This window comes from Ictidomys tridecemlineatus, chromosome 3 (genome assembly GCF_052094955.1).
Source record: "Ictidomys tridecemlineatus isolate mIctTri1 chromosome 3, mIctTri1.hap1, whole genome shotgun sequence".
In the NCBI taxonomy this organism is placed as follows: Eukaryota; Metazoa; Chordata; class Mammalia; order Rodentia; family Sciuridae; genus Ictidomys; species Ictidomys tridecemlineatus.
This window is the reverse complement of record NC_135479.1, coordinates 31,712,710-31,740,496: the sequence shown is the minus strand read 5'-3', so window position 1 is coordinate 31,740,496 and position 27,787 is coordinate 31,712,710. Positions and strand designations below refer to the sequence as shown.

The window sequence follows — 27,787 nt, the reverse complement described above, 5'->3', positions numbered from 1 at the left end:
GGCCTGTCATCAGCATTGATAAAGTCCAGTTAGGGAACACCCTCCTATGGCAAGGGTGAGGTCAGCGTCCCTGCCTTGCCAAGTGTCTCCAGGAGGCTCGGGTCTTATTTGGCTTCCCAATGCCAGTCTGTTGTCTTGCTGTCTCGGCCCAGGTACAAGGACAGCATCTGCCCAGGTGAGGGCCATAGGATCAAGAGAAGTAGGAACGTGAGGGAGGGAGGACATGCAGTACCTTCATGACTTTGCATCTGCAGGTCTAGGGAGACCTGGAATGTCCTTCCCTCACCTTCTGCCTGCTGAACTTACACTTTGGAGGCCCCTCAGGATCAAGATGAGCATCTTTAGAAAAGAGACCCCCAAGAGAGTTCACTAATGGCTTCCACCAAGAGAAAATGGCCAGCTGTGGACCAGGAAGTGGCTGTCAGCGGACACTGACTCTGCTGGTGCCCTGACTGTGTTGTAGACTTCCCAGACCCCAAAACTGCGAGGGACATATTTCTGTTGTTTATAAGCCACAGCTGTATGGAACTCTGTCACAGCAGCCTGGATGGACTGAGACTTGGCGGCCCACTGAAAGCTGTCCTGGCACGGCCAGGGGCACCCTCTCGGCACTCACTGCTTGTGCACTGCTGCCATCGTGCTGGTCAAACTAAGGGGACACCAGGCTACTCATGGAATGCGCCTCAGGCTCTGACTCCTTGCTCCCTCGCTCAGCGTCCCTGAACCCTCCTGGAAGGCCCTGCTTGAGACAAGTGCTGCTGATTGTCTGCACTGTGACTCTTGCTCTGACTATAGGGACAGAGAGCAGAGGGGATGACTCAGGCAGCTAGGGTCTCAGGGGCAGGGGACTTGGTGGAAAAGTGTCTGAGCAGGACTCTTCGTCCTGGGCAGCAAGGAGCCTTTAAAAGCCTCCTGCTCAGCCTTAACGATTCTGAAGGCAGGAGCTATCCCCTGCCTCAAGCCAGGCACCGCTATCTGCCCAGAATTTCATACTCTGAGTAATTGATGGGTTTCGTTGTTTTGTTTTTAAGCTGCAGGCTTTCACTTGCTTTTGCTGATGGGAATGAAAACTGAAGGCTTGAAGAAAGGTGATTAAGTTCCTGCTGGCAGATTTAATGGGGACTCTGAGGCTGGTCGTGCAGACACCTAAGAAGGTATGGGGAGCTGCAGACTGTGGGGGAGATGGGATCTGGCCAGTCCTGGGTCTCACCCACGGCCTCCTCCGTCTCTCTACTCCTGGTGCAAGGCAAGGATCAACAGCCCTGTTAGACAGATGGGGAGACTGAGGCCCAGAGGTGACCTTACTCTCCAGCCAGCTAACAGCGAGGGCAAGAAGTCTGTTTCCCAGCTTCCCCCCAGAGAACGCTGAGCTCTAGGCTTTGCCACAGGGAGCCGAGCGCTCACTTAGTCACATCCCCTCACTTATTGCAGAAGAGCTTCAAGAGGCACAGAAAGCTGATCGCAAGTGAAACCTGCAATTCCTGTCGATTCCGATGGCTCCAATTCATTTCTGCAAACAGTTATTAAGTGCCTATTAGGCACTGTGCTCTGCTTTCATCTGGGAATAGAGTCAACTCCTGATTTTCCACGCCGAGGGAGGAACACGGCGATGGGGCACATCCACAGAGCCCCCACCTCCTCAGCAAGCCTCCTGCCAGGCCTGGCTGGATTTGGGGTGTGCTGCTGAATTTTACTTCTCCATCTTCTTCTCCAGCAGCAGACGGGCCTCCTTAACTGAGCTCGCCTTTAACTGAGCTCGCCTTTAATATTCAAATGAGAGGATAAGTCCCCAGCACACACAGGGCCAGGTGGTGCAGGAGGGAGCTGGGAGGGGACACTGGCTTGGGATTTAAAACCGGGTGGAAGGGGTGCACAGATTAGAGGGCGGGGATTCGACAGATGTGTGGGGCGAGGGAGGCCCTCCGACAGGGGAGCACTTCTGTTTACAGTGCCGTAACATCTAGGGGGTACTCACAGGCCTGAGTCTCCGTTACAACAGAATACCTGCAAAGCCAGCCTGAAATTTCAAGGTTGTTCCCCAGGTGGTGAGAACCCAGCCAGCCACTGCTCACTGAGCAGAGAGGGAGTCGGGCAGAGCCTGAGGGTCCACCACATTAGGGGTCCAACAGAATTCCCACCGAGGACACTTCTGGGATGGTGGCTGAGGAAAGAGCTCCTTACAAACTGAAGTGGGAAGAGAGTCACGGAGCATGTCTGTAGAGGCAGGAGGGCCAAGAAAGAACACAGGAGGCCAGGAGAGGTGTCACCTCTCCTGAGCAGGGGCAGATCGCAGGGATCTCTGCCACTCTAGGAGGCTGGAGGAAGAGGGGGAAGGAAGGGCCCCAGAGTCACTCCCCCCCCCCCACAGTGAACCAGATGACCACATCCTGGTAGAATCCCAGGTCTCTGGCGTGGCAGGCATTAGCACTTCTGTCACCTGGGCAGCACCGACAGGGCTCAGAAGAGCTGATCCAGCATCTGGCCTGCTGCCGTGGCCAAGGCTCCTGAGCCATCCTGACCACTGATGTTCTTTGCGTGGCTTCCCACATTCAAGCAGGGACCCTTGGGACACCCCGGGCCACGAAGCCTTGGTCTTTGCTCAAAGACCAGATCACTCAACCCAAGTGTCCCAGGCAGCAGCCTGTCCTGATGATGGGCTAGAGGGGCCCCACCCCTGCAGAGGGACGGGATGTCCTGGAGCAATGGCACCTCCCCTCAGACCACGCTTCTCCATGGAAACACTGGGTGGCTGTCTTTTTCTTGGAGTTACTGAAAGTCGGCCAACACAAGGAACGGCCACTAGATGGGAATGAGGAAGACAAAATAGACGCAGCCGGGGCCCCGAGTCCTGAGGCAGTGGCTACCTGGCTTGCTCACCCCCGCCCTCCTCTGCTGAGCCAGGACTCGCCTGCACAGTCGGCAGCTAGTGCTCTGGGAAGCCATCGGGAAGCCAGACCCCATCAGCCCACGGCTGCACCTGACACCAGGCCTGCCTTCCATCGCCGAAGTGGCAGGGGTATGTGCGGGCATTTCCAGAACCAGAGCCCAGGCCAAGCTGGCTGGAGAAGGGTCTCCCTACCTGGGACTGCATGGCCCCTGCTGCGGGCACAGTGTCTTAGGGGGAGGCCCTGGGCCAGAAGATGCTGGCCCAGCTCTCCAGGCTGCCCCGAGTGCTCTGTCGCTGAGGCCACACAGCCAGCTGTTGAGACTTCTGGGCAGTCGGGGCTACATTAACCCTGCTGTCCCCAGCAGAGGTGGGAAATCCCAAAGGGCCACTAGCCAGCCTAAGGCAGGGACAGGAATGGGGCCAAGAGAGGGTGGGATGGAGCGGAGAGGAGACAGGGGCGCGGACAGAGGGACATTCTGTGCCCCCCCAGAAGCTTCTTCACTGCCCCTGCCTCTCCACATCCTCCGGCTCAGTTTGGAGGTCTGACAAGATCCCCCCTCTCCAGGTGCTCCTCCTGCTTCACCTCAGGGACCCGCTCTGACTTCCTGAGCCCGACAGGAGACCCAGCTCACTCCTACTTTACACCCTGCCTCCTCCAAGACTCTCCAGTAGCTCCCAGTACCCAGCATGCTCACGATCCCTCAACCTGCAGTGCGTCCTCTCTTGGGACACACTGTAGCAGAGACTGTCCCCTAGGTCCTGTTCCACTCTTCTTCCTCAGTATCAGAATTTTCTGTTTTTAGTGAGGTATACTGTTACCTGGAATGGAGACATTTTGGACACTTTCTTGCAGCTAAAACTGGCCACATGACTCAGCTCTGAGCAGAGGGATCTAAGTAGAATGTCAGGCATGAGCTTTAAAATGTATTATTAAAGGAAAGAGGGACACTCCTAAGGGAAGAGTATGTGATTGGCTGGAGCTTGAGCAGCCTCCTTAGATCAGGAGGTAGAGTCTTAGGCTGAAGAGGGTAGAATGACAAGAAACAAAAAGAACGAGGACCTCAATACTGTGCAGCCACATCCTGACTCCTTTTGCACAGGAAAGAGAAACAAATTCTTATTTTGTTTAAGCCATAATTATTACTTTTTACTTTTGTCTTTTCCTTGCTTCCTTCCTAAAACTATCTGATTTGATGTCCAGGCATGACATTTCTCTGCCTGGGATATACCTCTTTCCCTTCTTTACCAGCCAATTCAAGACAAATTTTCAAGACCCACTTCTTACATCACCATCTCTAGGGGGCCACTGGATAAGTAGATAGCCTTTGTCTCCTGAATATCACAAAGAACTTTTCTTTCTCTAGCGGAGCACCTGCCCCATGATGCTTGGTCCTCTCTCCCTTAGTTGCACCGTGAGCATTTTGAAGGAGTGGGCCAGATACCAGGTTCCTAATCTAGTGCTTGATAGTGAAAGGGGAGGGCGGGGTGAGGAATGCCAGGGTATAGGGTGTGCAGAAGTCCCAGCCACTCTCTGGCTTTAACTGGGGATCCTGGACCACGCCCTTCACTGCTGAGCAGGCCCAGGGAGCATCATCAGGGAGAAAAGGACATTCTCTTCTCCTCTCTCTTATACATACACACAATCCCTTAATTTTAACAACCTAACTCACCAGGCACTTTCTTTATTTCAGGCCTTAAAAAGTTATGCAACTTGCTCAAAGTCATCTGGCTCCTAAATGGCCAAGTGCAACCTGGAAATGAGCTTTCGACCTTCATGTCCAGCAACATTCCACACTGTCACCACAGGTGTCTCCTCCAGCCTGCACCGCTCTGGGCACTTAGGAAAGCAAGCGACCTGCACCCCCATATGTGGGCCCCCGTGCACAAGCATGTGCATTAGTGCGCGCACACACACCTGGCGCACAGATGTGAGGGGCTCCAGATGTTCCAGTGGCGTTTTCATTTGGGAGTGAAGTGATGGCAGAGGAAGGGGCATGGGGCAGGACCGTGCAGCTGGTGCATGCAGAAGCTCAGCCACTCTGCTCAAGGGCGGATCGCCCTGAGCAGGAGAGCTCTGGGCTCTTGAGAACCAGGGCGCAGGGAGGGCTGGGAGTGGACATGCACTGGGCTGGGCTGTCGGTGGTACTGGTTATTGAGTGCATTCACCTCCCCCAGAGCGAGAACAGGACACTGTCAGGCTAAGAGACGGCAGCACACAGCATGTCCATGGTAAACAATTTATTTTTCTACCTCAGTTGCTTACAGGGGGGGGGAATAAAACGTCATTAGGGAGCAGCACAGATGAACTACTTACAGAGATGGAAGAAAATTCACAATGGCTGTGAGGCCATTGTGAGGCCAGCACATGAGGACAAGTTCACCAAAGCAAAGCAATTCATAGCAAACCAAAATAAGGAGTGGGGTGGGGGGAGATCCACACAGATTAAAAAAAAAAAAAAAAAAAAAAAAAACTCATGAAAAAGCCCAGGGGAAAAAATAAAAGGAAACTAACCAATTTTTACATCAAGCATCTTTAATGACATGAGCCAAATGCACATGCTGGCTCTCAAGGACACGGACAGGCACAGGTATGGATTCGCTCACATCAGATGCACCAAATGGAAGCGCACGGGTCATTTCTCACAAACTAGGAGCATAAAGGGGTGACTCTTGAGGGTCCAGCCGAGCTGTAAGCCCTCAGCCCAAGAGAGAGGGTGTGTATATCAAAGGGGAGATGGGGGGGGGGCTCAGGATCATGGGAAAAAATCCTTCTGGGGGTGACCATCAGGGGTACCAGCCCTGAGATGTGGCCTGATTAGGGTGGACCCTCAGTGCCCCGTCTTGGCCTAGCCCAGTGTGCACTGGCACCCGCGTGCCCGACACAGCACCAGGGCAACCCTACTGTCTCTTCTCAAAGACGGATGCTTCTTACGGTGACAGTCACTGAGAGACTGGCCACCAAACAAGGAAGACACTCAGACAAGCTGTTACAGTTGCTCTTCCGGATTATGTTTCTCGCAGTTTTCAGAGAGGGGTCTGTGTGTGCGCTCACTGCCACGCCCACCAGAGAGAACACAGATGCTCTGAGTCACACAGCCACAGCCCTCCGGGCCTCCCCATGAAATGTCCCAACAAGCCTGTTTTGTCATTATTTTAAACACTTGACACCTTCTTCCTGGATCCCCCGAGGAGTCTCTACGAAGTTTGTGAGAAGTTCCCTTGGCCCCATTACATTCTGGGGAGCCGGGGGTGGGGTTGGTCACAATGTGTAACAGGGGCAAACAGGAGGGGACTGGAGAAGTTAAAAAAAAATGTGAAGGAACAAGGTCTTTGCTAAGAATTAAATTACAGGAAAAAGAATATTCATTCGAACAACAGGCAGCAGGGACATAGAGTCTCAGTCAGTGGGCACTAGCAGCAGCAGGGGTGGCCCAGGCCTGGACTGTGTCCTCTCTCTAGAAATGGTGGCAAAACCCCAATTTGCTATGCCTCTCTTAAGAGCTAGTTGATAAAGATAATGTCTTGTGAAATCGGCAAATAGTCTGCAAAGTGAAATAAGAACAGAAATTAACAGATTAAACTGAAATGAGAAGCCCGGATGGGCAAAATGAGGAGGCCCAGGCGACCACTAATCACACTCCTCACCATTCGGACTGCACACCGATCCTGAGGCTGCTGGGATGGACACCTTGCATGGGAAGAAGAGACACTGCCGAGTGACCGGTCGACACCCAGCCTTGCCACAAGAGAACGACTCCCCACTCAACTAAAGGCATCTAGCACTGGCCCTCTGGGAACACCTATCTGTTCTCAGAGTCCCGAAGCTGGGCACAGGTGTGGCCTGGGACGATGTGTTGCAAAGAGTGATAATGTGGACCCCCAACCAGAGGAGATGGATATTTGGAGCGGGTGAATGCAGGTAAAAAGGAGGGTGCTTTGTAAAAGGATTAACTGCACCTTCCTAAATGCTCACTGGTGTGAGTGACAGCAGAGGGTGGAGGCCACAGCAGCCCGGGGACCTGGGTGGGTTTGCTTTCCTTTCTCTTCACTAGCTGCCTCGAGTGGCCCTGCCAAGATGAAGGGGCTTGGGGGTGTGGTGTCCACACACAGCATTAAGGCAGGGCTGGAGGTTGGAATTGGGCACACAGTGAGGATACTGAGAAGACCACAGAGAAAATGGTTTAGTGGTGATGCAGCAGCTAGGCAATGTCACAAAGTCACAGGATTCCTGGGGTCCGGGGACAGGTCAACAGAATCCACCGGATAGGGTGAGGCTGGGCTGCTCCAGCTCTGGTCCCTGCTTTGCACTGTGCCACAGAGGCCAGAGGTGAGAGGGAGGTCAGAACATTCCAGAGTTTTCTTAACCCAGCTGCTACGGAAGGGGTCAGAGGGAGCAAGCACCCATCAAGCTCTTGACTGGAGCAGCTCAGTGGGCTGCCCCTAGCTGGGTGGTTAGCGTGGATCTGCTTGGGGAGGCATCTGGGACTGGCAGCAGAGCCAGTGCTCTACAAGGGGCAGCTCCTGTAGGGTGGAAGCTGGGAATGGGAAACCCGCCTGGCTTTCCACCAAGACTGGTGGTGGCTCAGTTCAACCACGGGGGCCCCTGGGCCACCACTTCCCTGGTCAAGGCCACTCACACCCTCACCCTTCCTGAAAGCAGGTAGCTCACGCTTGTGGTCATGGGGCCCTTTTCTGGTTATTAGGTTAAGAGAAGGGTGTGAATGAGAAGGATGGAGACATGGAAAGCTGAGCAGCTGAGAGGGAACGGCCCCCCACAGCAGGTCAGGATGGTGTGGGTGGTGATGCAGCAGCTGGCCATGTCACAAAGTCATGTCCACCTGCATGTCCACCTCCAGTCCCATTCAGACACAGCCAGTGCACTAAGCTCAGGAGCTGGAACAGCATGAGCTCTGGGAGCATCACCCACTCGACCCCCAGCTCCAAGGCCTTCTTTGCTTTTGGTGAAGGGCTGGGCTCAGGGAGGCCCACTGCATCCGCCCACCTTCAGTCTGGCCACTCTTGTGTGCCTGTCTGTCTGGAGCAGAACTAGGGATGGAGGTCATGGAGACAGTTTCTTGCCAGGTTTTCTGAAGCTGGCTCATAGGGTCCCCAAGAGTAGCCTCTCCGATGAGCCAGGGGCCTTAGAACGGGGTCCACTTTGTTGTTCCCCAAATGATTCCACACTAGGTTCTCCTGACTCTGCCCTCTTGGCACACACTAAGGGGCAGTGGCAACCTGACTGTGAAGAGAGGCAGACTGTGTCCAGAGCACAGATCAGGACGGCACTCCCAGGGAGCCGAGCTGAGGGAGGCTGGGCACGTTTGTGTGGACAGCACGCCAGCATCGGAACCATTCTTCTATTAAGATCTGGAACAGTACTGTCCTGCAGAACTTTCTGTGATGATGGAAATGTTTTCCAATCCATACCATGGGTAGCCACTGGCCACACTTGGCTACTGGGTAACTGGAATATGGCCAGTGTGGTTGAGGAACTGAATTTGGTTTAGTTTAAATCTCAATTTCAGTGGCTGGTGTTTCCATCGTGAGCAAATGGATGTGAGAGAGATGGTGGAGTGTGGGTGCACTGCCTGGCTTCACGTCCTGGCCCTGCCTCTGGCTCGCAGGGACCCCGCTGGACAGGATTTGCTATCTCCCTGTGCCTCAGCGTCCCCACCTGCAGGGGAAAAGCTGCCTGAGCCTGGCTCCTCTCCTGGCGGTGCCTCTGGGCCATGCCCCTCTTTGCTGCAGGCCCTGAGCCCCTGGTCACGCAGAAGGTCTCTGCTCTAGGGAGGCTATAGGGAAGGCCCCCTCTGGGAGGCCAAGGATTCTTGCTAAGGGTCCCTCCCAGACAGGGAAACTCCCTTGGCCCCAGGGGACCCCTCAGGGAGCCAACCCACTCACACACCTGACCCCAGACCTCCTGCTGCTCTAGCCCTCTCCTGGCCTGTGACCCGCACAGCTGGAGGGGTACACAGGTCCGAAGACCCCTCTCAATGCTTTGTTCATAGAGAAGAGAAGTGAGGCCCAGAGAAGCTGAATGACCTGCCACTGACACCAGGCCAGTCGGTGTCACAGCCAGGACAAGTGCCTGGGCTTCCATCCTGGGTTGAAGGTCACAGCGTGTAGCTCTAAGTGTCCTAAATGCCTCCATCCCCCGCCCCTTTCCCCACGCACAAGTGTGGGCTGAGGGCAACCCCCCGCCCCAGCCAGCGCTCTGCCCTCCTGCCCCTCAGCCTCAGAGCAGCCCACCCAGGTCACATCTCTGCTCCCTTTGTTCCCTGTTGCGCTTGGAGCCTGATGCTCCCAGGTGGCCAAGTCAAGAAGAGGTGACAAGCCTGGGGTGAAACTCCCCCAGATGTCCAGTTCCTGGTTGGCACCTTCCCTTCAACAGAGAGCCCACAGAGGACTCAGCCCAGCTGAGCTCCTCTACACTCCTCAGCTGACCTCCTCCCTTACACCCTCAGGCACCCCGATATACTCTCATCTAGACCCTGAGTCTGGGGAAGGTGGGCTCATTTCTGTAGGGAAAAACAAAGCCCCATAAGATATCACGTCTTCAGCATCCTCCCGGATCCCCTCCCCATCGACCATGCCCACCCTGGCTGGCCCCAGGCCTGCCAGCTACCTCAAGCCACAGCAGCCCAGATGTGTGAATGGGCATCACCGTGCACTCTGCCTCCAGCTTTTGATGCCCAGAGAGAGGAAAGGGGACTCCACCCAGCCCCACTCAGGATGCACAGCAGGCCCTAACCCCAGCAGAACAACACCAACATACTCCAGAAGGCTCCCGAGCCTCAGTGGCCAGAGTCAAGCTGGAGGAGGAGAGGAGGAAGGAAGGAAGGAAGGGCAGGAGACGTCCGACCTCAGGCATGTGGATGCAGGGACTGGGAGCAGGCAACAGGGTAGTGGGGGTGAAAGAAAATCCTGGGCCTGGAGTTCAGTGCCCAGGGAGAAGAGACCCGAACAGGCTTCAGATAAAGGAGCAAGGGAGTGGGTTTCCTGCCTTGGTCTCTTCCTTTGCATTTAAAAGCTGTTATTCTCAAATACCCAGCACCAAGGAAGCACTCCGGTTCATCAGAAATCCTGATGAGCCTTGACCCTGGGCTCCAGTGAACTCAGAAGTCAACACACATAGGGTATCTCTTCAATGGAGGCACGTATGTGTCGTGTTCTCTTTTAGGGTTCTCCTTCCTCCTCCCCAATGCAGCCCACCTCCCAAGTTTCCAACACCCCGGGCACCCAAGTAACTCACCTGGGAACTGATAGCCATAGCTAGGAGCAAATCCGGGGTAGCCTCGGCCATAGGTTGCCACAAAGTTGGGATAACCTTGAACACAGAAAGAGAGAGCTGTTAGTTGCCTCCGAGCTGGGTACATGCCCAGGGTGGATGGTCTTAAAGAAAAGCCTGAGTTATTTTCCTTCACCGAATGATTTGTCTCTGGGGAGGTCTTTACCCAGGACCTGGGCCACCTCTCTCCTGTGGCTGGGGGTGCTGCTGTCGGCCTGCTGGTAATTAACCCATATTTGGGCAGCCAGGCTTCCCAAAGCCCATGCACTTTCTCAAACCTGCAGAGTAAATGTCATACATTAGCACCAAACATGGGGCCTGCGCCTGGCTCTGACATTTGGAGAGCTTACCCTCAATGTACTTTACTTTAAAAGCTGTTGACAGTAGGAGATTAAAGTCCTTGTAATGCCTCTTCCCAGGGTAGTGGACAGCAGGGCCAGCACCAAACGGGTCACGGGTACCCAGGGGTCACAGTTTAGTGAATAAACTTCGAGATCAACCCTGTGCTTGTGGAAAATGCTGGACTTAATGAGCCCTGGCCGGAGGGGAGGGAGGAGCCCAGAGACCCACTTAACCAGCATGGACATTCCACGGTGGCATCAGTGTCTTTGAGAGAGCCTTGAGAAGGGGGGGTTGGCCATGTCAACATGTGTACCACAAAGTATGGCCCCAACTCAGAAGCCTCAGGCCACGTGTCTTCATGAGCATCTCACAGTGGTCAGCTTTTCCAGACCCTCGTCTCAGCAGATGATCTACAGGTGACTATCCGCGGGTGGGAACTTGGGGAAACTGCTGCTGGGATGGGCATGGGGTGCAGAGAAACCCCTGCTGGTAAGTCCTGGTGCAGGTGGGACCTTGTCCAGTGTTCTTAACGCCCTCACCAGATGTCACCTTAGCACCAGGACTTTGCTGCTCATGTTCCTGCCTCTTCACTCTGGCTATAGTGAAGGTTGGTGCAGCCTCCCTGGACTGGAGACCAGTGAAAATGGTTTCACTGGCCACAGGAGATCTGGGGCCATTTCCTGTCCCTGCCCCACCAGGTTCCCTTTACTTCCCTCCACTTGGGTGTATGATCAACTTAGGTCATTCATGCTCTTAAAATGTCACCATGGCTCCCCATAACCGCTAGCCAGACTTTTGCTTTGTCCTCCAAGGTGGATGTCTGTGGTGGTTTTCAGGCTGCCCAGGACCTGAGCCTCCACCCTCTTGACCTGGTGAGAGGCCCGATGCCTCCTTCCAGCTTGGAGCTGGGTGGCTGGGAGGCAGCTGGTGAACTGGGCCCTGGGCCAGTGGAAGTCTTTCCTGGGATCTGCTACTGAGCAGTGGGCAAAGAAGCAGGTGGCTCAGAATTTACCCTGGCACAGCTGCAGGATCCAGCATTCAGAGGTGGAAATGGTGGTTGCCTGACCAGGTTATTCCTGGGCTGAACCATTGGCTGGGGCTGGAGCTTTGACCAATAGCTCCTCTAGCTCCTGCCTGTCTCCTGAGTCCTGTTCCACCTTCCTGTCAATCTGGGAGCACTGCCCATGCACCTTCCAAGAATCTCCTTTGTTGCTTATAGTTCGCTGCTTGTTGTCTGCCACCAAAACACTGGTGAGAAGTCACTTTGATGGGTGGATTTAGAACAGACTCCAGGTTCTCTCAGTGTGACCTTAAATAACACCCCTCAATGCAAGCCCTTGTCACCTTCCTCCTCGGTGAATCTTACATATCACACCAAACACTTTCTGACCTTATAAAGGTTACCAAATTCCACCTTTCTTCACTCTGCCATCATGAGTCAAAGACTTGACTGGTCTTCCTGCTGCCCATTCAGTGTTTTTGTGCCTCAGAGATCCTGCGACAGGACCCACTGTCCCTCTCCTCCCTGTGGATGCTGGTGTTGTGGCTTCTGCCTGTGACCAGTGGACCTGTTGTCCAACCCAGAACAGGATCTTGCAGGTCTAGAAGTCAGAGGACAGATTCATTCCTGCCTCTGGCCTGACCATGCTCTTGGGGATTACTACGATCTGAATGCTCGTGTCCCCCCAAATTCCTATGTTGAAATTCTAACCCTTAACATGACAGTATTAGGATCTGGGGTTTCAGGGAGATGGTTAGGTCACAGAGTAGAGCATCATAAATGGGACTGAGGCCCTTTTGGGCCCCAGAGACCCTCACCCCTTCCAATAAGTAGGACCCAGCAATAAGTGTTGTCTATGAAGAATGGGCCCTTGATGGACATGGAATCTACCAGTGCCCTGACCGTGGATTTTCCAGCCTCCAAGAACAGTCATAAATGTTTATTGTTTAAAAGCTGCTCAAGTTGCCCCAGCTAGAGAATTTTTTTGTTCCAGCCTGACACAAAGATGGGTCTTCCCTTTTCTTTTGGAGCCTGAGTTTTGCCACCTGTAGAAAAGTCTTGCAGGTCCCCTGCAGCACTGATACGCAAATTCTCAACTGAGACCAATTATGGTGTCTTTGCCTTGCTTCAGTCTCTCCAAATCTGGAGTCACATCAAACCCATGGGCTCAGTGAACTGTCTTCCAATGGGACCTGGCTACCTGTTCTGCCCCTGGGCCGCTATTTCCCAGTGCATGGTGTTTCATGCACAGATGAGATGGAATGGCCCAGAAGCTTTGCACTGACTGTTCTCTGAAGGGAGGAGCCCAGGGGGACCCTGAGCTCAGGTCCTGAAGGAGCAGTAAGAGAAGCAAAGGGACAGTAGCCAGAGCTAGATGCCTTAAATAGATGCACGCAAAATGACTCCTTCCTTGGTTATTTATTTCATGGCTGGGCAATTCAATTCTCTTCCAAATTAATCACCTGCTATCAAATCAGATCTTTCAGCACTAGATTTCTTATACCATTATTTCAACAATATTGATAAACGGATTATATGCAAACAGCCAAATCACTGCTGCCTAAGGGCTTTCCTAATGAAAAATGGTTCCTTTGCTTCTAACTTCAGAGCTGGGGGTCTTAAATATTTTAGTGTTAATCTGACAGCAAAAGCATAAGCCCATGTGTCACCTTCCCTTGGTGTGGGAGAGGACGGTAGAAGGGCCAGTGCCTCCCTGTACTCAGGCCACTCGCACGACTTGATTAAAACATGCTTTCTTCCTGGCATACCCGAAAGTCTCCAACAGGAAAAAAGAAAAGTGTGGTCAAGTTCACCCCAACTTTGGGCCTCACCCCACTCTTTCCAGACAGGTCCCTATCATCGTCTCCTGAAGGAGGAAGATGAGAATTTGGCACCTGCCAGAGTGGGGGATCTCATCTCCACGCCCCCATCCCTGAACACCCTCGAGGTCAGGCAGATGAAATTATAAATTTATAATACAACATTACTTCAATTTTCCTCTTCATTTACTGCTGTGCAGCCCAGCTCTGCTCCAACGGCTCACAGCCCCAGCCACACGGGGGAAATTGGCTGGCTGCATATCAATAGCACATTACTGCAGACCCATGGACGCTCCATCAAGCCCCATTACAGCGGGATGACCCAGCCGCCACTTCCATTAGCAGCCGGGCCCCTCCCGCACTGGCCACTGCACAATTTATTTGCTCCAGTACTCTGGCCGCCTGATCAATCCCACAGTAATTATCTCTTGTCACTAAAGTAAAAAAATCAAGCCTTCTGCCTGGATGACCACCTTTCTTGCAGATCGGCTTTCCATTGTGGCAGCAAAATCAGCAATCAACAACAGAACTTGGCTGTGCCCAGGGGCTCCTTTTAGGACTCATTTTGGGAATGCAGGAAAGGTTTTCAAGATTGTGGCTCTAGATCTTTGCTCCAAATCTTGAAGAAGAAATGCTTGTATTCTAGATGATTCTATGACTCATCCTGTTCTTGGCTCTGCTACTCAGCCACTCAGTCATGGAAAACTGTTCCTGTCAAGCCACTGACTTGAAAGAGACCAGAGACTAGGGCTGTTTATCCGGGGAACTGCCACAGTGTGACATCTGCCGTATGACGTCTGGTACATTGCCTGGAGCATCACATCAACTCCATGAGGTCTGCAGGCAGACAAAACATCAAGTGCCCAGAGTTCTTCCTAGGCAAGGACATAAAAGCCAAAGTCTCTAAAGATGCTTGGCCCTTGGAATCATCCTGAGTGGCAGGGGCTCCTCCAGACCTGTGCTATGCAATTTAAATTTAATTAAAACTCTTATCTAATGAAAACATCAGTTCCTTCATTGCATAAGTCACATCTGAAGTGCAACAGCGAGGATGCACATCAGACTAGTGGCCACCGCGTTGGCTTGTGCAGATACAGGAGGTTCCCACCATCACAGCTGGATTAGACCGCACTGCTCTAGAGGGACGAGCGGCACGATTCTGAACTAACTTCCTCTGTCCACCAGAAAACAGCTGAACAAACAGAGACCTACTTGGGAATGGCCCAAACAGATAATTTTAGGAAAGACAAATCCTACCTGAAATTATAAACAAGTCTCGAGGTGTGACTAAGTTCCTGCTGGTCTCCTGATGTGTTAGCGAATGCCAGCAGATCGTGGCTCCTCAGCCCTACTCAATCAAGGATGATTTATTTACATTTTGCTTTGACTTCAGATGGAGCTTAATGCTGGGGAACACTGGGCTGGGATTTCATGGGTGCTTCCTGGTATAAGAGTGCCTAAGAATGCTTTTGGCTAAAGGGTTAGCCCATCAACAGTATCTCTCCACGCCTGGGCCTGCCAGCATGAAGCTGCTCTGCACGCCTCAGCAATGCGCTATTTCTCTACCAACACGTTAAATAAATAGCATGTGCCCAACGAGGCCAGGAGAGTTAAAAGCAGTGGGATTATGGGGCGGAGGGCAGAGAAGGCCAAGAGGAATCAGATATATCAACAATCAAGTGTTTGCTTTTATTAAGTCCACTTTCATTAAGAAAAAGTGGAGACTCCCAGGTAACTGTGGATGCCGCTGTGGCTGCAAGGCAGTGGGACAGTCTCAGGGGCTGCAGAAACACCTTCTCTAAGGGGCACAGTGGCTTTTGGTTTTGTCTGGCTCCAAGGCAGGGGACAGGGCCTAGGATGACCCTTGTCTTCTCTTCTCGCCTACATTCTTTGTAAGAAATTCCCATTGGGCTGATTATTCCACAATTCTATCAAAAGCTGTGAAAGCTGAAACTCAAACCGGTGGAGGTTTTCCCAGAGGATATTTGCAGCCATATCAAGAGAGATCGCAAATGAATAACTGGACAACTACACCTCATCGGTCCCCCTTTCATGAAGAAATCTTGTGAGGGATATTTGTAAATTAGTTCAACAGTATCCAGGTCATTTATAGATCAGTCTACTGGTGGTCTCAGATTTCTCACCAGGACGTCAGCGTCCTGGGATCAGAGGCTCTGTTCCCTGCTTGTACCCTAAGTGTGTAGAGTGGTGTCCTGGCCCTTAATAGGGACTCAGGAAATAACTTGCTGAAGGAATAAATTTTAATGGTTCATAGTTTGACTTAAGATCACAAGTTTAAGGCCAGCCTGGGTATCTCAGTGAGACCCTATCTCAAAATTAAAAAAAAAAAGAAAGAAAGAAAGAAAAACGGCTGGGGATGTAGCTCTGTGGTAATGCGACCCTGGATTCGATCCCTAGTACTGCCAAAAAATAAATAAACAAAAAAATAAACAATCCCTCCCAAGGAGGTTAAGGCCCTGATACCTCATCTCCTTCCATTCATTGATGAATTTTAAAAAGCATGTTTTTCTGCAGGAGCCAAGTTCATCAGCCACATTGTTGAGGGTGGTGACAGCACCGGTTCCAGGAGTAACAATGCGAACAGTGCACCATGGAGGTGGTGACTGGTGTGATCCATGGACGTCAGGCATCCTACCCAAGGATTAGACTCTGCTGAAGTCACACTGCCACTACAGAGGGAAGAAGCCAAGGGAAGCCATCTTTGATGAGGGACTTAAAGGCTTTGGTTGCAGCACAATGGTGGCAGCATCACAGCCTAGCAAGCCGAGAGGCTCAGTGCAGAGCTGAACCACTGTGCTCATTGAGAGCAGCCAGGGAGGCTGCAGGGAGAGTGCTGGAGGAGGCTGGGTGGGAGGTGCTGGGCTGCCTGGGGATGTGACGGGCCAGCCAGACCCCGAGTGCATTCACCAGGTGACTCTTCCTGTATTTCAGGCTGAGCTGGTTCCTGGCCTCGGTCACATTTTGGGAACTCTTGGGAGACCCTGCTCTGCAGGCATCTGGACACCTCATATAGTGGCTGGGAATTCAAGAGGCTCGGGGCTGGTGCTGCCTGGAGTCTAGTATGTGGATCTCTGGATCATCCCTGAGTAGCCATCTTCTGGCAAATTCCTTGGGTGGAGGCTGGGGCTGGAGGAAGAGGCTGCAACTGCCACAACACAAGTCACATAAGTTTTTTAACCATGGACTACTGGACTTTATCAAATCCTAGATGCCATGACTAATATGACACATCTTCACGTATCATTCAGAAAGAAAAGAAGGTGCTGGTAATTAAACTGCATGATGCTCTCTTATCACATGGACTGCAAATGGGTCCACAGAAGTGTTTAAAATATGGAGGCAAAAATGTGTGTCCTCTAATCACCAAGTTGTAGTAGTATGTACTCAAATTGAGAGCTGTTATTAATAAGTATTAGGGAGCCCTGGGCAAATTATTATCCGGGTGAGGGCTGGAGACACAGCTCAGAAGCAGAACAAATGCCTACCATGCACAGGCCCTGGGTTCAACCCCAGCACCCCACCCCAACCCAGGATGGGGCCTGCAGTCGGGGAGTACAGACAACCTGCTGGTGAATGCCTCCTGCTCTACCTAGGCTCCCATGATAAAGCCCTGGTGTTCGTCCATGTGGGGACTCAGGCCAGGGTGTCGGTGGAGAGGTGGCTCAGAGTTGGGGATGCTGGATGTGGCTGGGCTTTTGCTTTTTATCAGTTATATGAATGGAGCTGACTCTGCTTGACACCTTTGCTTCTCCCTGAAGAAAAAGCAGTGCCTTCTTTTCCAGCATGCTAAGACGGTCAAGTCCCACTTAGGTGGAGCACTGTCTGAAGATCTGGACCCCAGAAAATCCCCTATGCACGCCCTAAGGCCTTTATGCTCATTTCAAATTCAAGACTCCCAAAGTCAGCAGATGGTAATGCCATCAGCTCTTTTTCTCTTAAAGTCTGATTTCAGTGTTGAAAATCAGTACCTCATGTGGAGTGTTTCTGACATATGACATCAGATGAAGACCAAATAAAAATTATTTTTTAAAGCAAGAGCTAAGCAATTTTCATATTGCAACCGGGAAATGGTTCTCACTGATTTTAAAAAATAACAATTATTCTCACATAGAAACTATTTATTTTAGGCTTTTTAACTTTTTCAATCAACAAGTTTTCATATTTCCATACATTCCTCGACTTACGATGGGGTTACATCCTGACATTGTAAGTTGAACATGTGTTGAATACACCTAACCCACTGAACACCCGGGCTTAACAACACAGTATGCGGAGTCTCCACTGTTTCCTAGCCTGACAGACAGCGAGGCTGGCCAGAGCTGTCACTCACTACTGCCCCCATCACCTTGACAGATGCCAAGCTCAGCAAAAGGGCAAAGTTCAAAATCTAAAGCATAGTTTCCAAGGATCTATACTGCTTCCTCACCATTGCAAAGTAGAAAATTCCTAAGTCAAGTCATCCTAAGTTGAATACAGTCTTGTGTACCACATCTTTAATTATTGCAGCTTTGTGCTATGTTCTGGTATTTGGTTAAGCACCAGTTTAACCAAACTCTCATTTCTCTGTATTTATTCTCACCTATTTCTTCTTCCAAAATAAGTTTTCAGAATCATCTGCCCAATTTTTTTAGAGAATTATAATAGACTTTTTTTTTCTTGGAAAGTCCGTTAAATCTTAAAAAAATCAATTTCAGAAAAAGTAGCCTCGTGGCCACTTTTAATATTCTCGATGGCATCCCTCTCCATTTTTTCAAGTTCATCAAAATAGCTATGCCTGCCCTTGTTATTTTCTCAGACAAGGAGATATGATTCTTTATAAGATCAAGAAAAGTTTTATAAACTTAAAACTAAGACAAGAATGATTTAAACAGCAACAAATCTGAAAATACATAAAGAGCCGATCAAACAATATAGAAGAGGGACTCTAAGCCAAACCAAAGGAAAACCCATTAAAACTAGACCGCTCATGTGCCTGAATGGAATTTTACCATTAACTACCATTTATCCCATTTAATTAGTATTTTCCCGACACACAATAACTTGCACAAAAATACCGTTCTCTCGCCTTGAAATTTCTAATTATTGTTGCGACCCACACCATTACGCATGCCCCAGCTTTTTCCATCTTTCATGCCATTTAAGCGGTGAGATTTTCAATTATCTACGCAGGACGGACAGAGATACCTTTAAGGAAAGGGGCATAATATGCAACTCAATTTCTCTAAAAGCCAGGAGAGATCATTTTTAGTCAGAACAAACACACTTTGTCTTTCATCATTTTTTTTTTTTTTGCAAATAAAGAGTAAAACAGGCTATTTAAAACATCCATTTAAATGCAAATTTTGATATCCCAAGAGGAAAATGTTAATCATTTAAATAGACAGGATTATCGCCTACCCTCACCACCTCCTCTCCTAAGTTTTAGAAAATGTAGCCTGAACCCACCCAAGCTAAGCCCACCAGGAGCCCAGAGGTCTGAAGAACTCCCAAAGGGAGAGACCTGTTCTCCTTTTGAGGAAAGGGTGGAAAAAAGAGGAAACAGTATCAAGTACCCTATGAGCCGGCTGGGGCAGGATGACTGACAGGTGGGCTCATGGATCATCATGATTGTCCTGAAGGGGAGTGATTATCCCCATTTATATATAAGAAAACAGGCTTAAACAGGTAAACTGAGGCTCAGACAGTCTGCCCAACAGATAGGGGACCCAGGTGAGCCAACAGGTCTCCACAGCCCTCCCGGTCCACTGTGACCCCCCAGTCACTTGTCTAGACTCACCCAGCATCCCCATGCCAAGCATGAACGCATCCATGGTGTAAGGCAGCCCCCGGGCCCGGCCTCTTGTCCCAGGTGGGAACATGACTTCTTTCGGCTGAGCTTTCTTACATTCTACCTGTTAAACAGAGAGGCGAACAAATGAGATGCAAATGAATTCCACGTAAATGTCAAATGCAGAACCGATCTGGTTACAAGCGAAGTTATTTTTAGCCTTGCTCCTTACTCACTGTAAAAATAGCCTTGCCGAGGTGAGTAAATGGCCTGCAAAATAAATATTTAAGAAAACGCACCACTTGTGCAAATCCTGCTTTGGAAAAACCTACAAGGATGAAATTAGGTTCTGGAAGGGCAGCAAGGACATAAGCTAAAGATACACACACACAGGCCAGCTCAGATGGAAGCTTGTGCAGAAAGCATGACAGTTAAGGAGGCCACCAATGGCTGAGGGATATGTCTGTGAGCAAACAGCAATAATCACCAGCCTTCGCGGTCGTTGGGCCCTCTGTACAAATTCCTCTGATGTTTCTTCAGGCCAGGGATCTTCCCATCAAGCCATCCGATTCTCTCTCTTATAAAGTAGACAGGCCGTTCAGTCTTAGCTCTATCTCACAGATCAGAAAGCCAAGCACTGGAAGGCTTGGGTATCCTGCTGAAAGCCATCTCCAGGAGGTGGGGGCCTAGAACCCAGGTCTTTCAAAATTTCTAGGTTAGCAATGCTGCCATTTCCACCACATCACTGCTCCCCTGAGGGCCGTCACAGAATTAAACACTGATTCTGATCATCTGGATTATAGGGTCTCTCTCTTTTTTTTTTCCATCTACACCTTCAAGCAGTTGCTCATCTTTTCTATCTTTTGCCTCTAAAATGTTTTATTCCTATAAGTGCACACCCAGAGGTCACTTAATTTAGCAACCTAAACTATACGAATATGACTCGGCAAATATTGCTTTGGCCTGATAAAGTTCCTACACCATTTTACCAGGGCACCTCAAGTCCTTGCTCAGGGCTTACTTGCTCTTTGAGTTTAAGGACAAATTTAACAAGCACTGTTAGCTGGTGATCTACCCGACTGCTGATGAAGATAGGCTATGGCAGAGGAAGGCAGGGACGCTAATAGCAACAGTAACAGCACGGCAGCCTGGCAGTGACGGAGGAAAAAGGAACCAGGCATCTCATTTAAAAAGCAGTCTCGGGCAGGGCACAATGGTGCACATCTGTAATCCCAGAGACTTGGGAGGCTGGGGCAGGAGGATTACAGGTTCAAGGCCAGTTTCAGCAAGTTAGTAAGACCCTGTCTCAAAATAAAAAATATAAAGAGCTGGGGATATAGCTCAGTGGTAGAGCTTCCCTGGGTTCCATCTCCATCAACTCCCTTTCTCCCCCCCAAAAAAAAAAAAAAAAAAAAAGCAGTCTGGGGACATATGGTATAGAAGCAAAAACTACACTTAGTATAAGAGATACGATGTTTTGCTGTGACTCAGAAGACTGCTATTGCTCAGAGCATGCCTGAGATGTCAAGAGCTAGCTAAACTGTGTGCAGTATATATTATTTAAAAAAAAAAATGGTTCACATGACTAATGACCAATGTGGTTAATACAAAGAGTAATTAAGAGATGAGAAGAGATGAGATGAGCATCCAAAAGAGAAATGGGTAAAAGACATGAACAGGAAATTTACAAATTGACAGTGACCACAAGAGTAAAGAAGCACACATTCTCCAAATAAGACATTTTTCACCTATCAGATTGGCAGTGATAAAGGACTGTTTGAGTAAGAGATCATGAGGGTACGGGGAACAGGGATAGGAATTGGAACATATTTTTCTGATACATATCAGAAAATGATACATCAAAACCTATAAATGTGCACATTCTTTAACCTAACAATCCTACTTGTAGGAATCTATACTGCACACATGGATGAGGCTGTTCACCAGAAGTAACAGTTATAATAGTAATTTAAAAAATCTCCCGAAAGTTCTGAAAAAATTGGTTAAGCTGATTTTGGCTCATCCACACCGATAGAAGGCCACACAGCTATAGAAAAGCCCACTGGAAAACAGAACGGATACAGGAAATCCTTAGTTCCAGGCAAACCAGGACAACTGGTCACCCTAACGGTAAGATAAGATTGATTTGTAACTGTAAATTACCGTGACTTTGTGGACAAAAAAAAAAATGCATATAATGGAGAAAAATATACTAAAAAGACATACTGAAGTGTCTCAGGTTGGCCTTTTTAATAAAAGTTACCACTGTAAATTTTTTGGATATTTATTTTCCAAGTTTTTATAAGATAATGCAATAGCTTGTCACCAATAGGGCTACTAGGGTATTATTGCTGCAAGTAGGGGAACAAGGAGGAAAGGTGATTAAAAATAAATAAATTCACCAGATTGGCTCTTTTAGGTTTCTTTTATAAGCCCAGGGGTGGTGATTTGCTCCGGGACTCCAGGGATTCAGAGAGAGAAAGGCAGCTGAGGAATCTTATTTGCGTGAACCTGCCCCAGCCTGGGAAGGTGGGCGTGCCCTGCACAGGCAGAGAGATAATTACCTAACGCCAACACCAGGATGGGGAATAATACCGCTAACCAGCTTGCTTCCTAATAGCCCTATCGGTGACAATCTATTCCATTGTCTTATGAAAACCTGCTGCTGGTTCCTAGGCAACCTGATCAACGAAAATTTCAGGTTTATACAATTTTCATTTAGGGAACATAAAGGTTAACTGACTGTAATGGGAGTATTTTAAACAAACCCACCTACTCTTCCTCTCAGCGAACAGGGCTGGCGGCTCTGTTTAATTCTGCTCTATCTTTGCTGGTGTCGCTTTGGGCAGCACCGGCCACAAGAGTTCTGTCAACCACCTGCTGTGTCAATGGTAAGTGCTCCCTGAGGCCAGGGGCCATGGCATACGCACTCTCTGGGGGGGACCCCAGGCCCTTCCTGGGCATTTGAGTGACAGGGAGAGGCAGTGGTCACAGCAGGGCGCTGGGCCTGTACTGAAGGCTTCTCAAAAGATTTCTCCGGACCAGAAGGCCTGCCCACACTGCCCCCCTCCTCCTAGAGGTCCAGGCTAAATGAATTCAACCTTGCAGAGGAACTTGTGCCTGGTAAGAGTGAGGCTTTGGGGGACACGATGATGAACAAGGTCAGCCTCTACCTCTGAGAACACTCATTCTATTGAAAAAGAGCCGGCACGGCCTGTCTTGTTCTCTGAAGATGAATGCAAGTATTCACACACCGAACTGCCCCTCGCTACCTCTGGGCTTGTCATTCAGCAGCCTCTGGAGTTAAACCACATTTGGGTCTTCCTCCCTGGGGAAAAGCCACAGAACTTGGCATGATAACCGGGGGGGGAGGGGGGGGTAGAGTTGGACACCAACTGGGAGAAACCAGCCGACTCCTGGGCCCTGGTCATGGACTCGGGTCCTCTGGCTATCCACACGTTCCAGATTATCAACTGCTTCAAGCTCAGCGGCTTCGAGCGACCATGGATCATTCTTCCTTGTGGTTCTGAGTTCACTGTGGTCTCTCACGGAGCTGTGGTTGGATGGTGGCCAGGATTGAAGCCAGGGAAAACCTCGACTATGCTGGAAGCCCAAGTGCTGACCGGGGCACCACCCACGGCTTCTCCAGGGCACGTGGTCCGCTCACAGCGTGGCAGCTAAGAACTGCGAGGGAACAGGGAACGTCCCAAGCACGAGCATTCTGGAACGACTCAGGCAGAAGCTGTAAGGCTCCTCCTAACCTCGACTTGGGATTCACCCCAAGCCACTTCCACCATCTCCTGGTTCCACTGGGCCAGCCTAGATCCCTTATGGGAGGAAAATGCACAAGGGCACGAATACCAGGAGGCCAAGACAGTAGGTGCCATCTTGGAGACGGCTCTCATATGAGACCAATGAAGGGCTGTGAGCAGGCAGGGCAGGGGACACATTTCTTGTACCCTGGTATTCGGCTGTCTGGGTTCTTAGGGCAGTGGGCATGGAGGGCTGCTCTTACCATAGGGAAGAGGGCAGGACATGGTGCTCCCCTTCCCACTGCAGCCCCAGAGCGGCCTGCCAGGCTCCCTGCAGTCATCAGAAACAGGTGGTCCTCACGGTGGCCTGGCCTCTTGCTCCAGCTGTCTCTACACCACCAGCTAAGACCCCTCTTTATGGTAGAATGCTCCTAGCACTCCCACGGGAAGGAAAAGCACCCTCCCCAAGTGCTTTTCACAGGGCAGCCTTGGTGGCAAAGTCTGGAGGAAGGAACACCTGCAAGTCTAGCCCTGAGTCTCCCCCCAACAACCACTTTTCACAATGGCGGCACTGCCACCGTTTCTACTGGCAACTGAAGACAGCAATGGGATCGGCAGGCAAGAAACGGAGCAGGATCTTCCACAGAGAGTTGTGCTTGTGAGAAGCCTCAGAGGCCCCCTTGTGCCCAGCTGCTCACACCAGAAAGACTAGGCCTCCATTTCCAAATCCCACAGCTGGCAAAGCCACAAGACAACCCCACACCAGGGGCGAATGCCAGGGACGTGTCAACTCCCCCAGTGTGGATGGGATTTGTTAAAAAATTTCCTTCTCCTCATCTGCTGCCTTACTTAACAAACTGGCCTTGGAGGGAAGGGAAGGGCTGGATTCCTTGAATTCCCTGTGGTTATGGTTTTAGGATAGGGACCCAGTGGAAGTCCTTTACCCCTGGACAGGAAGCTCCTACAGACAACACATCAGGGCCTGCTGTGAGCCTGCACCTGTGGTCACTACACCCTTGTGCATGCTGCTTATCTGGGAGAGGGGACCTCTTCCCATCACCATCCAAAGCAACTTAGTAAGAGGCTTCTTGTACTGAGTGCTCTTCACCCGATTCAGCCACTGCTAACATTGGGTCACTTCTGCCTTACCATTTACACACTATGTCTATATCCATAGGTTGTATTTTTTTCCCATTTGAGAGTAAGTTACACACATCATGGTTTGCATTTCCTATACATGAGGGCATTTTCTTAGGGAACCACAGCTGAGTTTTATCCATGTCAGGACAATTAATGCTGATACAATAATTTACCTTTTTGTCAATGAACCCAATAATGCCCGTTATAGCTATATATATTTTCATCTTCTAAAACGGGAAACCAAGGCCCAGATTTCAGACACCTAGCCAATAGTCCAGATCAGTACTTGTGGGGCAGGGCTGGGATTTGAACCCAGGTCTGTCTACACCCACGGCTCATGCTGGGGAGCAACCCCTGTACTACACCCTCTCCCTGGGGGGATGCTTGGCATTGGCTTTCAGGGAAGGTGCGGGAGCTTCTGAGGGCATGGCTTCTCTGCAGGCGCCCTGAGTGGCCACTCCTGCCCAAGCAATCTGAAGGCCCTGAAGAGGCAAGCTCACTGCCAGGGTGTGTTTGGGGGAGAGGCGGGTAGTCAGAGAGGAATGCCAAGCTCTGGGAAGTGAAAAGGCTTTTGTCTCTCCTGGTCTCTACACACAGGGCCCCAGTCAGCACGCAGCCCCGGGGGCCGGTGGGAAACCCAAGCACTGCACCCGTGGCCTTGATGCACCCCCAAGACAAGGAGGCTCTGTCTGGCCTGAAGAGGCCTGTGTTTGCAGCTTCATCTCTCACTGCAAACAGGTCCTGTTAGGAACTATTTGCTCCTCCAGGAAGAGAGGGGCCTATTTCAAAGGATAGAATTCCCCAGTACTGCAGACATCGACCTTGACCGTCTGGCTGTCTGGTTGAAGGGAAGGGAGGGGAGCAGAGGACCAGGCCTCTTGGGGGAGGGGAGGGCTCAGGGAGGGTGTCTTGTGGTTTCCAAGGTGGTACCTTCCTGAGAGATCCAACAGCCTGGCCAGGCCTGCCAGCGATCAGGCTGCATCTCCTCTGCAGTCAGCTCTGGTGGCCTGCAGGTGAACACTGCTTCTCTGAAGCCCAATGTTGACCGAGATCTCCTCTGGCCATTAGATCTTTAGCTCAGTCCAAGGAGATGGGGAAGGGAAGAGGAGAAGACACCCAAGTGCAAAAACTCGGGACCTTGACTAACCCAAGTGCAGAAACTCGGGACCTTGACTAGAGTCCAAAGCCAGAGGCAGCAGTGTGCCAGCCTCGCGTCCCAAGACCACACACTGCCGTCTGCCCACCAGCCTCTCGGCAGCCTCGGCCCCTCTTCTTCCCAGTTACTCCCTCTTGCCCTGCTTGTCCATCTCTGAGAGACCCCTTGGAAAGCAAGATTCTTTGTGGGGCTCTTACAGGTTCATTACCAAGATTCAGAGATCTGCCTTCGGGGAACTTGCAGGGCTAGGAAGTCACGCCCAAGGTGAGCTCCTTAAACCAGCCTTCGCTCCACCAGGGTGGGCCGGCACTATGCCTGGCCTAGAGCGCACCCGGAGCAGGGCCAGCTACAGAACGCTACAGGAGATGAGGGGACCCTGGTTCAACAACTGCTAAGAGTTTCAAGATGGCAACAGCAAAGCCATTAACCAGAACAGTTAATGGGCACATGCAGCTGCTCAAGTCTCACAACCAGGACGCTGGTCAGGCCAGCAGCAGAGGCGAGTACGGAGCAGCCACGTGAGTGGTGGCACGTGCACCGACATGTCCCCCCAGGAAAGGCACAGAGGGCCTGGAGAAGGAAGGAAGGCAGGACCTGAGGCTTTCTTCTTTGCACGTGGTACTCCTGCTTGAGATACATATTGGCCACTACACTCTGTGTGGCTTTCAGAGTTAGGTCACCTCTTCTCAGTCCTAATGTCTCTCACAAGGTTCCAAATCCATCAAGATTCTCTTCTCACCCAGGGCCAGAGGCAGGATAGGTTCACAACCAGGTGAGTACAGGGCTTGGGAAGGGCAAGTCCTTGAGACAAAGTCATCGGTTAGGGTGAGGGACGGTGATTTCACTCCTGAAAATCCTGACAGCTACGCTGAGAAGCCCTGGCTCTGGAATCTAGCAGGGGAAGGACATTTAACCATTCTGCAGAACCTCTCCCATGGCACCAGCCCTTCTGCCCTCTGCAAGCTCAGCTGGGCTTCCCAGCTGGCTCTGGTGACACTGGAAGGTGAGCGCAAGACAGTTCTGTGTTCTGTCCCTCTTCTCTCTCCCCAGGCAAGCAAGGCACTGTCCTAGTGACCAGAGACCAGCACTAGACCAAGCACCAAAGCCCCTGGTGGGCATGGACCCCAGAGTCTGTGCAGGAAGAATTACTGTGCACACAGCAATGGAAATGCCAGCATAGGAGGTGGCGGCGGCCAACAAGAACATGTCTTCAGAGGACACATACCTGTCACAAATAGCCGGGACCCACTAGTGACAAGCACCAGGAGTCCTATGGGATTTAGGATCCTGACTCAGCAGGATCCCTCTGGGGAGGAAGGAGCAGAGTTTGTTGCGCCCCACCCACATGCTACGTCACAACATCCCTGTGTACGTGTGTACGTATGTAGCATTCAGGAGATCTTCACAGGTTATCTTACACACTTACATGATGGCTATCAAGCACAGGGACAGGCACACAGGGTCCTCAAGGGACGTCTCCTACTCTCTGTTCCCTCGCTGCACTGATTTCCTCATCATTAGTCCCCTTGTTGACAAGGAAACAAGGCTTGGCAGAGTGTCCTGCCCACAGTCACAGGCAAATCCAGGATTCAAATGCAGGTCCCCAACTTCAAAATCTCTGCTCCCTCTTCTGGGTCCTGCCCTCTCATTCCCTCCCTGCCCCTGTCTCCTCAGCCTCCAGGCTCAACTGGATGCTATTTCTCCCACGAAACCATCCCCGACTCCAGCTTCCAGAATTAATTTCTTTACCACTTATGGAATTAATTTCATCCACTGTTTCCTCTGCTCAGTGTTTTATTAAAATCAGTGATGGCAAAGTGAAGTAGGTCATAAACTAATAATATTAAGCACCTACTATTTACCAGGCAGGCAGGCCGAGTGTGGACACGGATGGGAACATTGGGGATGTGGCTCTTCCCTGGGGGGTGCTCAGAGTTTGGCAATAGGTAGAGAGGAGCTGGTCCCCAATACCGTCCAAGACCCCCACTAATTGCATCCCCCCCCAACCCTGCCCCAATCGGAGGGCAAGCAGGGGCCTCGTCCATCATGAAGCAGTGTCTCCCAGTGGCCAAGTCCCCCAGCTCTAACTCTCTGCTGCACCTGCCACCTCCCTGAATTAAGAGCAGCTAACTTCTCTCTCTGCACTCAGCGTTCTCATCTGTAAGTGAGAGTGACAGTAGTGCCTACCCCACGGGGCTGTCGGAGCTGAGCCTACACAGTGCTTGCCCTGCACCAAGTTGGCTGAGACATCCCTGACCCTGCTCCACACTGAGCCCAGGTGAGTCTCTCTGAGGGTGATAATGCCAGCTCAGGTGTTCATGCAAATCCAAGAGACAGGAGTGAAAAGGAGAGCAGCTACCCCTCCCCCATGGTCAGCCTTTGTCCTAACCTCCCCCACCTGCCAGCCAGGTAGTCCCCACACCATGCATCAGCAAGGTGTGCTAAGGGAGCCTTGCAGGCTACAGTATTTGGGGAAAAAGCTGACGGTGGCAGCAGCAGCTGTTCTCTTTATTCCTGGGCACCTGCAAGGGCGTTTCAAAGTGAAAAGAAATTTCAGCCTCCAGCAGGTGCCCAAATCCTGCCAGGAGAAGAAGTGGGCGTCTACTCCAGCCCC

At 51.0% G+C, this 27,787-nt stretch overlaps 1 protein-coding gene across 8 annotated transcripts in view; it reads right to left on the bottom strand.

Moving 5' to 3' along the window:
• Msi2 (musashi RNA binding protein 2) overlaps window positions 1-27,787 on the bottom strand; it is a 367,496-nt gene that overhangs the window by 39,440 nt on the left and 300,269 nt on the right. For 7 of the 8 annotated variants that reach the window (XM_078042286.1, XM_078042288.1, XM_078042291.1 and 4 more), the window contains exons 9-10: window positions 19,135-19,249; window positions 10,140-10,214 (exon numbers count right to left, since the gene is read on the bottom strand). In XM_078042286.1, coding sequence (XP_077898412.1) covers window positions 10,140-10,214; window positions 19,135-19,249 — 190 coding nt within the window. Of the gene's footprint in view, window positions 1-5,110; window positions 6,430-10,139; window positions 10,215-19,134; window positions 19,250-27,787 lie in introns of those variants that run through there. The other variant, XM_078042294.1, reaches the window with a different exon arrangement.